Source organism: Macadamia integrifolia, unplaced genomic scaffold (genome assembly GCF_013358625.1).
Source record: "Macadamia integrifolia cultivar HAES 741 unplaced genomic scaffold, SCU_Mint_v3 scaffold614, whole genome shotgun sequence".
Taxonomy (NCBI): Eukaryota; Viridiplantae; Streptophyta; class Magnoliopsida; order Proteales; family Proteaceae; genus Macadamia; species Macadamia integrifolia.
Window position 1 is genome coordinate 195,015 of NW_024870498.1, and position 16,006 is coordinate 211,020.

Sequence of the window (16,006 nt, forward strand, 5' to 3'; positions counted from 1 at the left end):
GCCTGCGGTGGTAAACTGTGAAATACGATATTAAATGGTCTGATAAGTATCCACATAATGTTGACCTTATAATTCTTAGGTTTAATCTTCAAGTTTTAGGTGTAGCACTCGGTTTGCTCGCTAAAACACAGTTTAACCTGCAGATTCATGATGTTGGAACCTGCAATACAATTTTATATGGTAGCTTCGGCTACAAGGTTAACTCTTTCCCTTTGTGCAAAAGGATAATACCACTTTCCAGACACCCTTTTGTTACTCTGAGCATCTCTGATCCTGCAATGCACCCAATTTTCTTGGCTAACATTGAGCAACCAGTTCACATTGTTCGGGCATTAAAGAAACTTTAACGTATATTTGCACAAGTTTTGAGCCATCATTGTTTTAATGGAGCTAATAGACTAATATGTGAGTGTGTGGGTAGATATCAATTCAGATTATCTAAGTTGCTAATTTGATGGGTCTTTATGAAAATCATTTGGTGCTACAAAGTTATTGTTGGGGCTATTTACAGATGGGTTTATATTTTGTCTATTTTTTATTTTTTTTCCAATGCGATCGATGGTGAAAATTACTGCCTTTTTTCGGTTGCCATGCTACTTTGTTTGTTGACAATACACTGGTCACTCTTTAGTGAAACCATTTCTATATAACATATTTTCCTTATTGAGAGGATTATGTACAAGATTGATCTATGCATATTTACTGGTGATTATTGTATTTTTCAGGAGACCTGTAAAAGCTGCCTTGGCTGTGACTGCTGAACATCTAGCTGGTTTGCTACCCCTTCATCTGGTATACAGTCAAGCCCATGAAACTGCAATTGAGGTATGTGAAATTCTGATTCTCAGTTGCTAGTTTTATTTACTAATTACTTGACGCCACATGGATATATAGATGTCATTGACACTTGTCACTCTCAGCTCTCTCTCTCTGTTATGTAAAACCTAGTTACTCAATATTTTGTAGATGGACTGTTGATAGGATCACCCTCATGTTAATTCTCCCATCTTGGACATTCAGTAGTTTGCTTTCAAAACATCATTATAGCTGTTTTGATTATTAAGCGTGAATTCTTGTTAGGTTCCCCTCTATAGATAGTATGCATCCAAAATTGCTTTGTCTATGTCAGTATTTAATAGCAAGTATTAGTAATGTTTGAAAAAATAAAAAAATTTCTACAGATGCATTCTCCTAACTTCTGATGCATTTCTTGTTACGTCTGTATATTTTATGCTGCATGTCAATTGCCACTTTATCCATTGCTAAAACTTGTGCTTTGTAATGCAACAGGACTGGATATGGTCCGTGGGATGTAACCCTTTATCCATTACTTCTCAAGGCTGGCACATCTCCCAGTTCCAGTCTGATACAATTGCTCGAAGCTACATCATCACAACCCTTGAGGAGTCAATAAAACTTGTTAATTCAGCCATTCATCATCTAGTCATGGAGCATACAAGTATCCTTACCAATAACTTGGAACTATAGCACAGGAGAATTTTATTTCATATCCTTCTTTTCTCGACTCTGTCCTAATTTTATGACAGAGCAAGCATTCTGATCATTAGGTAGCCTGACAAAGCATACTTGGATTATTCAAACTATAGTTCAGGGGCCTTGGTGTCATTGTCAGAATTGAGTGTTATCATGGTCAACATGAGTGGCCTGGGTTCTCCTTTCTTATAGGAGCTGCATGCCCTGAAGTTATGGCCATTGCTTTATGTGCAAGAGATGGGGAATAACTACATTGTCTCTCAAAATATGTTAGAACAAACACCAAAGAAAACGAAGAAAACGAACAGATTCGCACAAGATGACACAGATTTTAACAAGTTCACACACCAATGGGATTTGGGCGAAGAAGAAGATGATTCACTATGTTGGAAGAAAGATTACAATGAAGATCTCTCAAGAACACCCAAACTCATGGCAAGAACACTCGTCCAAAAACCCTAACACGAAAAACCCCAAATCTCGCTTGCACAACAAGATATCGTAACATAGAAATACTCCTCCAAGTCGAGTCAATCCATCGGGTCACGTCCAATCGGGTCATACCGTACCACGGGGACTTGGCCCTAGCACCCCCATACAAGATCAGTGATGGGCTCTATCGCCCAAGCACTTTGCTGCCATCATAGACCTCAGAAAAAAATAAATCTCATTTGGATCGCCACCAAATTTTGTCAGAGCAAGTCAATCTTCAAAACAGGTCAAGAATTCAAGACATACATAATGTAATAAGTAATGCTTCTTTGTTATTTTGCACAATAGTAGTTTTTGTCAGTAAATGTGGAACCGAAACCATAGTAGGGATTAATGCACTTAAACTTTCTGAGGTAAGAAATGATTCCTGGAATGTTTGTGGCTTGCTTTGTGTTATTTGATGATGGAACCGGGATTTCTTTTGATGGAGACTTAACAAAAATTAGCTGCACGGACTTTCAAGCTCTTCCAATCTCAGGAGCGTGAGCTAGTAAACAAATATAAGACTGTTGTTGGGCTCTGGAGAAGAGTAAGTGGAATTTCGTTTTGCATCATTTGTGCAAATAATTAATGGCCATTATATATAAAGACATTCATATAACTTTAATCAGTTATAAAAGATCAAGTTGATAATTCTGGGTGTATTGTTTTAGATTTCAACTGTTACTGGTGAGTTGCGGTATCCGGATGCTGTGAGACTGCTATATACTCTGGAGGATGCATCCAATGGGTTAGAACTTTCTCCTCTTTATCGTATGGGTTTTAATGGTTTAGGTTTCCACCACTCTCCTTACACCATATGAATTATGCTAACTCCATATTAAGATTTTAAGTAAATTATTGAATATCAAGTCTTAAGATGTACATGGGTTGATCCTGAAGATGATGAATTGACTAACCTGTATGCCAAAAAAAAAAAAATCTGGTTCTATTGATTAAGCGACCTTAACTCCAAATCCAATTGATATGCAATAAGGCTAAACCTGACTTCAAAGTATTAGATAGGTAAAAATAACGTTTACTCAGCTTTTACTTCTAACTCTACTTGTGGGGTACTCCTTGTACAGGTTTGTTGATTATGTAAACACAACCGTTGCTCTACTGCATCCAATCCACTGCACCAAAGAGAGGAAAGTTCAGGTAGAGGTAGACATGACTACAATCCCAGCGTTCTTGGTTGTTATTGGCATTCTTTGGTTTGTGCTGAGGCCAAGGCGGCCTAAGCCCAAAATTAATTGAGTAGTGGCTCTTCAGGAACGTTGTATCAGGGCTGGTTAGCTAAACAGTAGTTATTTCTTTATTGAAACAAAAATTTTGCATAAAATCTCTCTCTCTCTCTCTTGCCATATAATTTATCAGCAAAGGAATTATTAGGGGCTCCATTTGGTTGGATGTAAAATGATGTAAAATATTTAAGCCAATAGTATAGCAAAAATATTTCTATATTTGATAGTAGTTGAGAAGCTGATGAGGATTTCCTACTAGGCATTCTTTGACTCAAATTGAACCCATGTATGGAGATTTTGGGATTCTTAAAATCAGGATTTGTGGGACCCTGTTGGTATCTTAGGGCTTCTTTTCTAGGCATTATTATCTTCTGTTAATTTTTTTCGAGTAAGATAGGCATATTGTCCGGCATTCTTTGACTCAAATTGAACCCATGTATGGAGATTTTGGGATTCTTAAAATCAGGATTTGTGGGACCCTGTTGGTATCTTAGGGCTTCTTTTCTAGGCATTATTATCTTCTGTTAATTTTTTTCGAGTAAGATAGGCATATTGTCCGGCATTCTTTGACTCAAATTGAACCCATGTATGGAGATTTTGGGATTCTTAAAATCAGGATTTGTGGGACCCTGTTGGTATCTTAGGGCTTCTTTTCTAGGCATTATTATCTTCTGTTAATTTTTTTTGAGTAAGATAGGCATATTGTCCTGAGCTACATTAAAAATGCTATCATTTTATCCCATGTATGGAGCGATTAGAGCTCCTTCAAATAGCCCGTGGGCCTAAAATGGAGAAGATATAGCTTATGATACGAAAGTTACACATTCAGGATCTGTTATATGAGGGCAACACTTGTGGGTCCAGTTAAGAAAAATTTGGCAATATTTAATGAAGCTTATTTTCAGTTAGATATATGCTCCTTGCATGGAAGATTTATGGTGTAGCCCAACTTAGTGATAGTTGTGAACATGTAGTTATTATTTCAGTCTTTTATTGTATTCAGGTTACTACATAAAACTTGTTTGGAATTAGCAAGTTTCTATTTCTTTGTTCTACTACACATTATAAGAAAGAGGGAGAGGGGGTTTCAGTTGGAACGATTGGAGTTGTTGAGAAGTTTGAATCTGTGGTGATGCAACTCGAGTCTTATTGTGGTGCAACAATAAGTTGGGCTTTGTGGTGAATCCATTTCTGTAGGCCAGGTAGTGAAGTCTTGGTCATATCTCTTTTATTTCTTTTTTCATATGTAAAAGAAAAAAAAAGTGTTGGAAATTTCTGTTATAAATATTGGTTTACATGCAATCACGTTGCAATCGATCTCATACTGGTTCATACCTAGCTTGAAACCAAATTTTTATCAAAAGTGAAGCAAAACCTCTTATTCTTTTACTTTTATACCCAAATCTATGTAGTTGAACTCTACATGTTGGTAATGGTTTGAAAAGTTCCCCAATTTATTTTATTTCAAGGGAGAAGGTTTTCTAGTTTGGTGGCCCACATAACCAAGATCAAGCGATTGAAGTGTATTGAAATTTTGTGGATAGGTAGACCTCAAGGTCCCTGCTCACTCGTCAAGTTCGCCATGGTATTTTTTTGGACTATGCCGTGGGTATCTAACAATCAGAGTACCGTTTGATCCTTCCACATGGTTAAATTTGACATAGGTGTTAAGGAATATTGGGTGCATGGATATACATGGAAAGTATGGCATTGCATAGGGAAGGGTAAATTATTGCATTGTGATGTGACCTATCTAGATCATCTCTTAGATACACGTGGTTGAATTAAGTGGCTTGATCAAAAGTTTCCAGACTAGGGCCCTCTTTGGTATCGTTTTTCCTTTTTATTTTTATTCACAAAAATAGTTTTGATTGCATTTGGTATTATTTATGGAGCTTATTTCTATTTTTAAAAAAGGAAAATTTATAGCGCCATCCCTTGGAGAATGCCACTATTAGAGACACCTTCACATAATACCAAATTACGCTTGCACTCCTTACAGTAGTCTCTGTTAAGTGAGAATTTGAAATGATGGTTTTACCCTTTTGATTAAAACACATGATCCAATCTTATTTTACCCTAGCCTCTCAATACCCCTCACCTTCACAATGGATTTCATAGGAATGAAACCCTTCTCCATCCCTGCACACATATCCGTCCTCCATCCTTGCGCAACCACGGCCGTTCTCCATCCCTGTGCAGCTGCCAGCTAAGGAACTTAGATTTGGTACCGTTAATGATGTGCTCTTGGTGGTGTTGGTTTTGATTTCTTATAGGGACTGATGTCTGAGAGAAACGATGAAGCATAACCATCTTCATGACCACTATATGCATTGTAGCAGATTTCTAAATTGTTATGAAGCCTCAACTTCCTTCCCATCCTCCAAATGGTTTCCCTTTTCAATGGTAGAGATCTTGTCAATTGGTTGTCATTCAGCCTCAGCTCACTGAGATTATTCAAGACTTGAAAGTTGGAAGGCATTAAACCATTGAGGTGGTTTTTGTCCAGATGAATGTTTGAGTTTAAAAATGTTACCGCAAGCGTACGGTATATTGTAGCCAACGGGTCGATCACAAGGAGATTAGTCACTCTATCTTACCTACTCTAAGTATGGTAAGGGTGAACAAGGGATGGTTGATTTTAGATTATGGTCCTAGAACATGCATCTAAACAAAAGAAAATGACCTACACATTCAACATCTAAATTAAACAGTTCTAACGCTGGATTACTTTAATTAGAGAAGTAAAATAATTGCTGAAAATAACAACTAAAAAAAATCTGCAAATAATAAAGCTAAACTAACAAATAAAGAACTGAAGTAGAAAGTAAGTAAGTAAAGAAAAATTCTCAATACATTGGCCGAATTTTCGGAAGACTACTGTAGGCATCACCTTCAATTATACGACATACCTAAATAAGAACACAAGGAAAAGAAATAAAAGAAAAGCATAAAAATCCTAATTCCACTACTTGTATTTAAATAAAAATCTTAATTCTACTAGTAAACTTTGTCATACCTTGATTATATGTAAGCTGAATTGAAACTTGATTAATTTGGAGTGATGGTACTGGAACAGAATTATTGATGAAGAACTTGCTCTCTTGAACTTGAAAACTCTTTATTCTTGTCACTTGAACCAATTCTTTCTTAGAATTTTAAAGTTTGAAACCTATAACTATAGATTGCACTAATTAAATTAACTAAAATATGAACTAAATTAACAAAGTAAACTAATAATTAAACAAACTAACAATTAAAAACTAAATTGCATTACCATTAATCACTTGAATAAAAGCTTGAATAAACATAAAGAGAAAGAAGAGAACTAAGCATAAACTTAAAAATAAACCAAGGGGAATCATCCTCCTAGGAGGGGGAGAAAGGGTCTTTTATAGGGCTTTAGTCTTGTCTCATTCCTTCTACAAATCTTCTTTAAGTAAAAAAAGAAAATAAAATTAAATTCAACCTTGGTAAAAATCCTCATTCTCTGAGATATTATGTGAGGAAAGAGAGAAACTGTTTCAAAAATTAACAGATTCTATTTCTTCCATGCAATATTAACTAATATCTTGCAATCTTGACTAAATCAGAAAGGAATCTCTACATAGCACCTTCAAAGATCTTGTGAGGTGGTAAGGACAGAGAATAGCCTTCAGGATTTTGTAGGGAGAGGATGTGGTACCAATGAGTGGGCTGCCTTTGGAGAAGTTAGTTCAAGCTTCGACCGGTTCTTGATTCACTTTAAGCACTTTCTCTTGTAGACTTGGAAATTACAAAAAACAAGAAAAACAGAAGTAGTACTATCCAAAGTGGGGCAAAATGTACACTTAATCCCTAAAATATCACCATTATTGTGCTCATCAAATTTACCCATACTTGATTTTTGCTCGTCCTCAAGCAAAACAAATAAAATAAAGAAACAAAAAAAAAAGCCTAACTCACTTTCGTAGGAATCATGGTTACATTTAGCATATGCAACAAGCCTTTAAACCCCTAAGTTACCCTAATGGATGAGTTGTGTCTCGTGGGTGTTTGCAGTGAATATACACTCAAAATTCAAATTAACTTGAAAAATTATAACTTAAAACTTCCAATAACTACAAAACGCACACCCTCTTTCAATTAGAGCACATCAACCGAGGAACCCCCACACTTGAACTTTAATACTCCATCTAGATTTAAGAACAAACACACATCTCAAATAGGGACGACCCGTATATCTTCTAAAGCACGACTTATCCTAAGGCAAATCGCATTGTAAGGTAGGGATCATGAACTAGGGTTTTGGAGCGCTGACCACTCATAAACAACAAGGCATAACAATATCTTTTCTTTTCTTTTTCTTTTCTTTTTTTTTTTTTTTTTTTTTGAGAATTTTTTTTCGTTCTTTAGTAGGGAACTTATTCTACTCCACTACATTTGGCCTAAATAACATGATGGAGCAAACACCAAAAACCCAAGTTACTAAGTAGTTTAGCTTTATGCATATACCAACAAAGACAGTGATGCTAAGTTCTTTTTGGAAGTGTTCCTTCCTAAGAGGTTTGATCAAAACACCTTGCTTCATGAGGCGCAGTGTTATGTCTAGTTCCTAGAAATTCTATACTTACTTTCTACTTTTTGACCAATTTTCACTTTCTTTGCATATCCATATCATATATTTTTATACCATGCCAAGAATATGGTCTCAACTCCTAACCTAAGAACAAAAACACCAACTAACAAATAGTCCTATACCTTAAGACAAGTATCTCTAGATCATTTAAGGGAGGTCCCACTTCAAGACATACTCATTATCATCCTCTCAATAGGGATTATATTACCAAGATGGGTCCTCGATCTCAATTTTATTTTTTTGTAGGGTGTGTATAAAGCATAGGAAAACTCTAAAACGTAACCTCAAGTTCTAAATGGTCAAACCCTCCCCCCATGCTTAAATTCGACAATGTCCACAATACAGAAAATGAAAGAAATGATAACACAGAAAAACAAGGACACAAGAGAGGAAATTACCAAATGAGATCAAATATCATCATAAAGAGGCTCATGGAGAACCATGACCTCAACATCATGCATTGAAGGTAGCTCAAGGAATGGCTTCAGATGGTGCCCATTGACTTTAAAAAATTTTCAGGTGGATGGATTCATGATCTCTACGGCACCATGGGGGAATACAGTTTGCACAAGGTAAGGACCTTCCCACCGAGAACGAAGTTTTCTTGGAAAGATATGCAATCTAGAATTGTACAGCAAAACTTTATCACTAGACATAAAAGATTTCCTAACAAGGTGCCATCATGAAAATCTTTAGTCTTTTCCTTCAAAAGTTTTGCACTATCATAGGCATCATTTCGTAATTCCTTCAACTCAGATAGTTGGCGACCTCTATGAGCTCCTGCGGTAGATAAATCAAAATTGAATTTCTTAATCGCCCAAAAGGCACGATGCTCTAACTCAACAGGAAGGTGGCAAGCTTTCCCGTATATCAAACGGTATGGGGATTGACCAAGTATGGTCTTGTAAGTAGTCCTATACGCCCATAAAGCATCCAACAGACGGTTAGACCAATCCTTTCGATTTGGGTTAACTGTCTTCTCTAGAATCTGCTTAATTTGTCTATTGGACACTTCTACCTGCCCACTGATTTAGGGGTGGTATGGGTAGCCAACTTGTGGGTAATCCCATACTTCTTCACTAAGGCCTCAAAAGGCTTATTACAAAAATGCTTGCCCCTATCACTAATGATAGCTTTAGGGGTACCAAATCGAGAAAAAATGTTTTCCCTTAAGAATTGAATGACCACCTTATGATCATTGGTCTTACAAGCACGAGCCTCAATCCATTTGGACACATAGTCCATAGCTAACAAAATATATTCATATCCATATGACTTAGGGAAGGGGCCCATAAAATCTATTCCCCAAACATCAAAAACCTCAACCACGAGGATTGGGTTGAGAGGCATGATGTTCCTTCTACTGATTTTTCCTAAAGACTGACAAGAAAGACAAGCCTTACAATAAGCAAAGGCATCCTCGAAGAAATTGGACCAATAAAATCCACATTGCAATACCTTGGCCGCAATCTTAGTAGGCCTAAAATGACCGCCAAAAGCCTAATCATGGCAAAAGAAAGAATAGAATGGTGATCATGATCAGGGATATATCTCTGGATAATTTGTTCAAGGCATGATTTAAAAAGGTGAGGATCATCCCAAAAGAAATAACCTATGAGTGAAAACGATACATCTCTTAAGAAGACCAATGATCCGGAGTCATGTTTGTAACTAAAAAATTTACAATATTTACAAACCAAGGTTCACTAAATTCTATAAAGAGTTGCTCATCAGGAAAATGCTCATTAACTGGAGTATTCACAGTCAAAGAATTGGGTAACTGGGACAAATGGTTTGCAACCAAATTTTAACAGCCTTTCTTATCCTTAATTTCTAGGTCAAATTCTTACAAAAACAAAACTCATCTGATGAGACGAGCTTTAGCATCCTTTTTTTGAACAAGGTATCTGATAGCTGCCTGGTCAGTGTAAATAATTACATGAAAACCTATCAAATATGCACGAAACTTTTCTACTGCAAATACATCAGCTAAAAATTCTTTTTCAGTTGTGGTGTAGTTCAACTATGCATCATTGAGAGTTCTACTAGCATAATAGATAACACGAAGAAGCTTATCAACTCTCTGCCCCTAAGACTGCCCCTATAGCAAAATCAGATGCATCACACATTAATTCAAAGGGCTCAGTCCACAAGGGAGCTTGAATAATGGGGGCTTAGTCAACACCTTCTTTAATTGCATTCACTAGAAAATTCGAAGGGTTGCTCTTTAGCTAAAGGATTGGTGAGAGGTCTAGCCACGTGACTGAAGTTCTTGATGAACCGACGATAGAACCCTGCAAGACCCAAGAAAGAATGAAAGTCCTTAACTGACTTGGGAGGTGGTAAATTGGAAATTAAGTCCACCTTAGTTCTATCAACCTTAATCCCTTCTTTGGAAATGATATGACCCAACATTATACCCTGTGTAACCATGAAATGGCATTTCTCCCAATTGAGGACTAAATTAGTCGCTTTGCATTGTTTGAGTACTAAAGAAAGATGATGCAAACAATTAGAAAATGAGGAGCCATGAATAGAAAAATCATCCATAAACACTTCCAAAAATTGCTCTACCATATCAAAGAAAATGCTCATCATGCATCTTTAAAATGTGGTAGGGGCATTACAAAGCCTAAAAGGTATACGCCGATAAGCAAAGGTTCCATAGGGGCATATAAAGGTGATCTTGTGTTGGTCATCTAAGACAATGAAAATTTGGTTATAGCTGGAATAACCATCAAGGAAACAATAATACTCATGTCTGGCTAACCAATCTAACATTTGATCAATAAAAAGCAAATGAATGTGATCTTTCTAAGTTGTCACATTTAACTTCCTGTAGTCAATGCACATATGCCATCTTGTTTGGACATGGGTAGGGATCAACTCATTTTCAGCATTTTGGACTACTGTGACCCCTAACTTCTTTGGCACCACGTGCACTGGACTTATCTACACGCTATCAGAAATAGGGTAGATGATACCATGATCCAAGCACTTTAGGATCTCTTTCTTGATAGCTTCTTGAATCACATGATTAGGCCTTCTTTGTGGTTCCGTAGAAAGTTTTGAATCCTCCATGATGTGAATATGATGTTCAATGATTAAGGGACTAATTCCTTCAATGCTTGCCATGGTCCAACCTAAGGCTTCCTTGTTTTCTTTTAAAACTTTGATCAACTCTTTCTCTTGACTTGAAATTAAATCTGAGGCGATAATAACTGGTAGAGTTTGATCTTTGCCTAAGAAGGCATACCTTAAGTTAGAGGACAACTCTTTCAAATCAAGCTTAGGGGGCTCAACAATTGAGGGTTTAAGAAAAGAATTTGATAGAGGACCAATGGGCTCCATGGGTGTATAAAGACTCAAAACGTTGGACAATAAATTTTCAGTATCATCCTCTAATTCTTCCATACACTCTTAGAATTCTGAATCAAAGTCAATGTCAAAAGTTTTAACAATATCATCAGAAAAATCCTCAAGCATATTGACCTCTTCATCAATTATAGGTTGCTTGCCCAACCTATACATGTTGAACTCCATAGTGTGGTTGCCAAAAGATATCCTTAGTAAACCATTCAGGCAATTGATTAATGCATTGCTAGTAGCCAGGAATGGTCTTCCAAGAATGATAGGGATCTCATTCCTAGTGGTGAAGGGTTTAGTATCCGAAACAATAAAATCAACTGGAAAAATAAATTCTCCTACCTTAAGTTGGACATCTTCGACCATACCTTTTGGAATCTTGACAAAACGGTTGGCCAAATGGAGAGTGGTCCCTATGGCTTTTAAATCTCCTAATCCAAGTTATCAATAAACATGATAAGATAGAATATTCACACTTGCACCAAGGTCAAGTAGGGCATGATCAATACGAGTGTTGCCAATGACACAAGTGATGGTGGGACACCTGGGATCCTTATACTTGGCTGCTATAGGTTATGTGATCATTGAACTAATATTAACTGCCAAGAACACCTTTTTGGGCACACTTATGGTGTGATTATGAGTGCATAAGTCTTTGAGGACTTTGGCATAGGCTGAGATTTGAGTTATGACATTCAAAAGAGGGATGTTTACCTCTACCTTCTTGAAGACTTCTAAATTTTTTTCCATTGAAGTTGTTTTCTTCTTATTCATCAAACGGTTAGGATAGGGGATAAGAGGAACATAAACACTATCAGAAGTTCTCTCATTAATAGAATTATTTTTAGTGGCTTCCACCAAAATCATCCTTAATTTCTTCAGGTCCATCTGACGAACCTAGAATGGGAGACACAGTAGTAGCCACGATAGTCAGAGGGTCAACAGAAAGGTTAGACAGTGGAGGAGTGGTACCATTCCGTAGATACTCTCAGCCACTCCATAGGGTAAATATCACATTACACTGGTTGGAGGGCCCTTGGTATTGTTGACTCTGCACAACATTGAGTTGAGGAGCAAGTAGCCCTTGTGGAGTCAGCACCTGATGTCTAGGATTCGGCTCTGGCTGACTAAAAAATTTCTGTTTCTTTCTCATGCATGATTATGACAAGTTGGGTGAGTTGCCTCTCCACATTATTATGGCTTGTCATGAGAATGGTCATGCTTTTCTCTAGCTCACTATTTCTTACTGCCTCTCCAGTGGATGTAAATCCTGGGGTTGTTGATAAGGTGCTTTGAGAGGGGGCCTAGCAAAATTTGGCTGAGGCCTAGATTAGACCGAGGGAAAGAATTAGGTGATGGTGCAAAATTGGGCCTCTGGGGTGTAAGTTGCCCTTGGTTGTGAAAGTTGGATGGGCCTTTGTGATTCCCTTGGCTCCATGAAAAATTAGGGTGATTTCTCCACCCTAGATTATAAGTGTTGCTAAATGGATTGTTTTGGTAAAAAGCATTAACAATTTCATTGCCCCCAGAACTGTTGGGGCATTCTTCCATTACATGTCCAGGGGAGTGACACCAATTGCATATAGAGACCTGATTTTGGACTTGGTGGATTAGGGCATGTGTTTTAGGGACAAGGGCTTCAATTCTCCTAATGAGGCTATCTAAATGGGCCTCCTTGGCTACTATCCCATCTATATAGTACCTTTTACCTCCTATAGTTCTTTCACTTTCCTGAGTAGACTTCCATTCTCTTGTCTTTTCAGCTAGGTTAGCCAAAAAATTCCAATCTTCATTTTCATCCGTACAAGCTGTGAAGCCTGTAGGACACAGACTCTAACATCTGCTTGGTATGGTAGTCTATCATTTCATAAATTATTTGGCAAATATGCCATTTGTCAATACCATGGTGGGGACACTCTTGGAGAAGGTCTTGGAACCTTTCCATGAGTCTGGAAAATGACTCTTGAGGTTTTTGTCGGAATCGTATGATCTCTCTCTTGAGTTTGTTTATTTTATGCAAGGGAAAAGCTTTTCTCAAGAACGCTACCGTAAACTGATCCCATGTGGTCATGGAATTAGTTGGCAGTCCATATAGCCATCTTTTTGCTCCATTCTTGAGCGAAAAGGTAATGCATCTAAGTTTAACAGTATCATCATTGAGCTGTTGTATCTTAATGAGGACACAAACCTCCTCAAATTTTCTCAGGAACAAATAAGCATCCTTGGAGGATAGCCCATGGAAGTGGGGTAACATATTGATGAATTGAGTTTTAAGCTCATAGTTGTTCCCCGTGGCAGTTGGTAATATAATGCAAGAAGGTTGGGCTGCCCTGATTGGATAGAATCCATCCTTTAAATTAGGCTTAGGTTGTTCTGCCATTCTTAAAATAGGTACTCTTACTAAACGATTGGTAGAATCATGGGTCCACACACTCATGCACTAACCACTACAGGCAAACTTGTGGTCTCTGAAAAATTAATTAATTACAACTAAAATAGAGGGTGAAAAATTGGTCAATTGATATGACCCCTCAATAATGTAAACAATGAGTCCAAAGCTGTAAAGTTGCCCGTAGGTTGACAGCTAGGGATCCATATAGTCTTCGGATCTACCTACAACCGAATCCTGGGGATTCTGCAGTAGAGTGGGACTACTATATGTTTATGTTTCCACTCTTGGTAAGAGCTTGAATTATTGGAATGAAAGAAAAAGAAAAGGAATTATTTTATGGATTTTTTTTTTAATTTTTTTGTTAGTGATTACTGGCAGGGATATGGGGTTTCACTCTCTTTTTTTTTTTTTTTTAGAAAAGCACTTCGACTAACCAAAAGTAAGAAAAATAAAATGACTATATCTCCCCGGCAACCGTGCCAAAAACTTGTTTGAGTTTAAAAATATGTTATCGTAAGCGTACGATATATTGTAGCCAACGGGTCGATCACAAGGAGATTAGTCACTTTATTCTACTCTAAGTATGGCGAGAGTGAACAAGGGATGGTTGATTTTAGATTATGGTCCTAGAACATACATCTAAATGAAACAAAATGACCTACACGTTCAACATTTAAATTAAACAGTTCTAACGCCGAATTACTTTAATTAGATAATTAAAATAAATACTAAAAATAACAATTAAAAAAAACTGCAAATAATAGAGCTAAACTAACAAATAAAGAACTAAAATAGAGGGCAAGTAAAGAAAAATTCTCAATACATCGACTGAATTTTCAGGAGAGGCACCACTGTAAGCATCACCTACAATTATAACACATATGTAAATAAGAACACAAGGAAAAAAAAGAAAAGCATAAAAAATCCTAATTCCACTACTTATATTTAAATAAAAATCTTAATTCTACTAATAAACTTTGTCATACCTTGATTATATGTAAGATGAATTGAAACTTGATTGATTTGGAGTGATGGTATTGGAACAGAATTATTGATGAAGAACTTGCTCTCTTGAACTTGAAAACTCTTGATTCTTGTCACTTGAACAAATTCTTTTCTAGAACTATAAAGTTTGAAACCTAGAACTATGGATTACACTAGTTAAATTAACTAAACTATGAACTAAATTAACAAAGTAAACTAATAATTAAACAAATTACCAATTAAAAACTAAATTGCATTATCATTAATCACTTAAATAAAAGCTTGAAGAAACACAAGGAGAAAGAAGAGAACTAAGCATAAACTTAAAAACAAACTAAGGGGAATCATCCTCCTAGGAGGGGGAGAAAGGGGCTTTTATAGGGCTTTAGTCTTGTCTCCTTCCTTTTACAAGTCTTCTTTAAGTAAAAAAATAAAATAAAATAAAATTCAACCTTGGTAAAAATCCTCATTCTCTGAGATATTGTGTGAGGAAAGAGAAATTGTTTCCAAAATTAACAGATTCTATTTCTTCCCTGCAATGTTAACTAATATCTTGCAATCTTGACTAAATGAGAAATGAATCTCTACATAGTATCTTCAAAGATCTTGTGAGGTGGTAAGGACAGAGAATAATCTTCAGGATTTTGTAGGAGAGAGGATGTGGTACCAATGAGTGGGCTGCCTTTGGACAAGTTAGTTTAAGCTTGGACTGGTACTTGGTTCACTTTAAGCACTTTCTCTTATAGACTTGGAAACTACAAAAAAAAAAAAAGTAGTAATATCCAAAGTGGGGAAAAATGTACACTTGTATTCCTAAGATTTCACACATTATTATGCTCATCAATGAACAACATGTAGGTTCTACAACCGGCCAAGTGATTCAGGGATGGGTTCTTGCAAACCCATTAATTATCTTTTCCTTCCAATTGACTGCATTGTAACTTTTGAAAGAGAGAGAGAGAGAGAGAGAGAGTGGGTCATCACTCATGCTGCGACAGACAGCAGGTCAAGAGGGGACTGTGGTCACCTGAGGAAGATGAGAAACTCATCAATTACATTTCCACCTGTGACCGTGTTTGCTGGAGCTCTTGTAGGTAAAACTAAAATCTCAAGGGTATATCATAGATTTCTGAATGATATTTCTCAAGATAATTTTCACAACTCTCTCTCTCTCTCTCTCTCTCTCTCTCTCTCTCTCTCTCTCTCTCTCTCTCTCTCTCTCTCTCTCTCTCTCTCTAATGAACTGTCTCATTTGGGATTTTCAAAGCAATTCTCTTTTTTTCTAGTTTGTCCATGAAGAAATAATTACAGAGATGTAATGGTTACCTATTCAATGGTGCAGGCTTCAAGATAATTTTCACAACTCTCTCTCTCTCTCTCTCTCTAATGATCTGTCTCATTTGGGATTTTCAAAGCAATTCTCTTTTTTCTAGT

General features: G+C 36.7%; 1 protein-coding gene across 1 annotated transcript in view; it reads left to right on the forward strand.

The window, feature by feature from the left end:
• Positions 1-3,431, forward strand: part of LOC122069430 — a 61,670-nt gene extending 58,239 nt beyond the window's left edge. The window contains exons 21-25 of the mRNA XM_042633443.1: positions 726-825; positions 1,291-1,459; positions 2,433-2,515; positions 2,640-2,716; positions 3,054-3,431. Of these exons, the coding sequence (XP_042489377.1) occupies positions 726-825; positions 1,291-1,459; positions 2,433-2,515; positions 2,640-2,716; positions 3,054-3,225 (601 nt within the window). The 3' untranslated portion in view covers positions 3,226-3,431. The remainder of the gene's footprint in view (positions 1-725; positions 826-1,290; positions 1,460-2,432; positions 2,516-2,639; positions 2,717-3,053) is intronic.
• Positions 3,432-16,006: the final 12,575 nt, after the last annotated feature.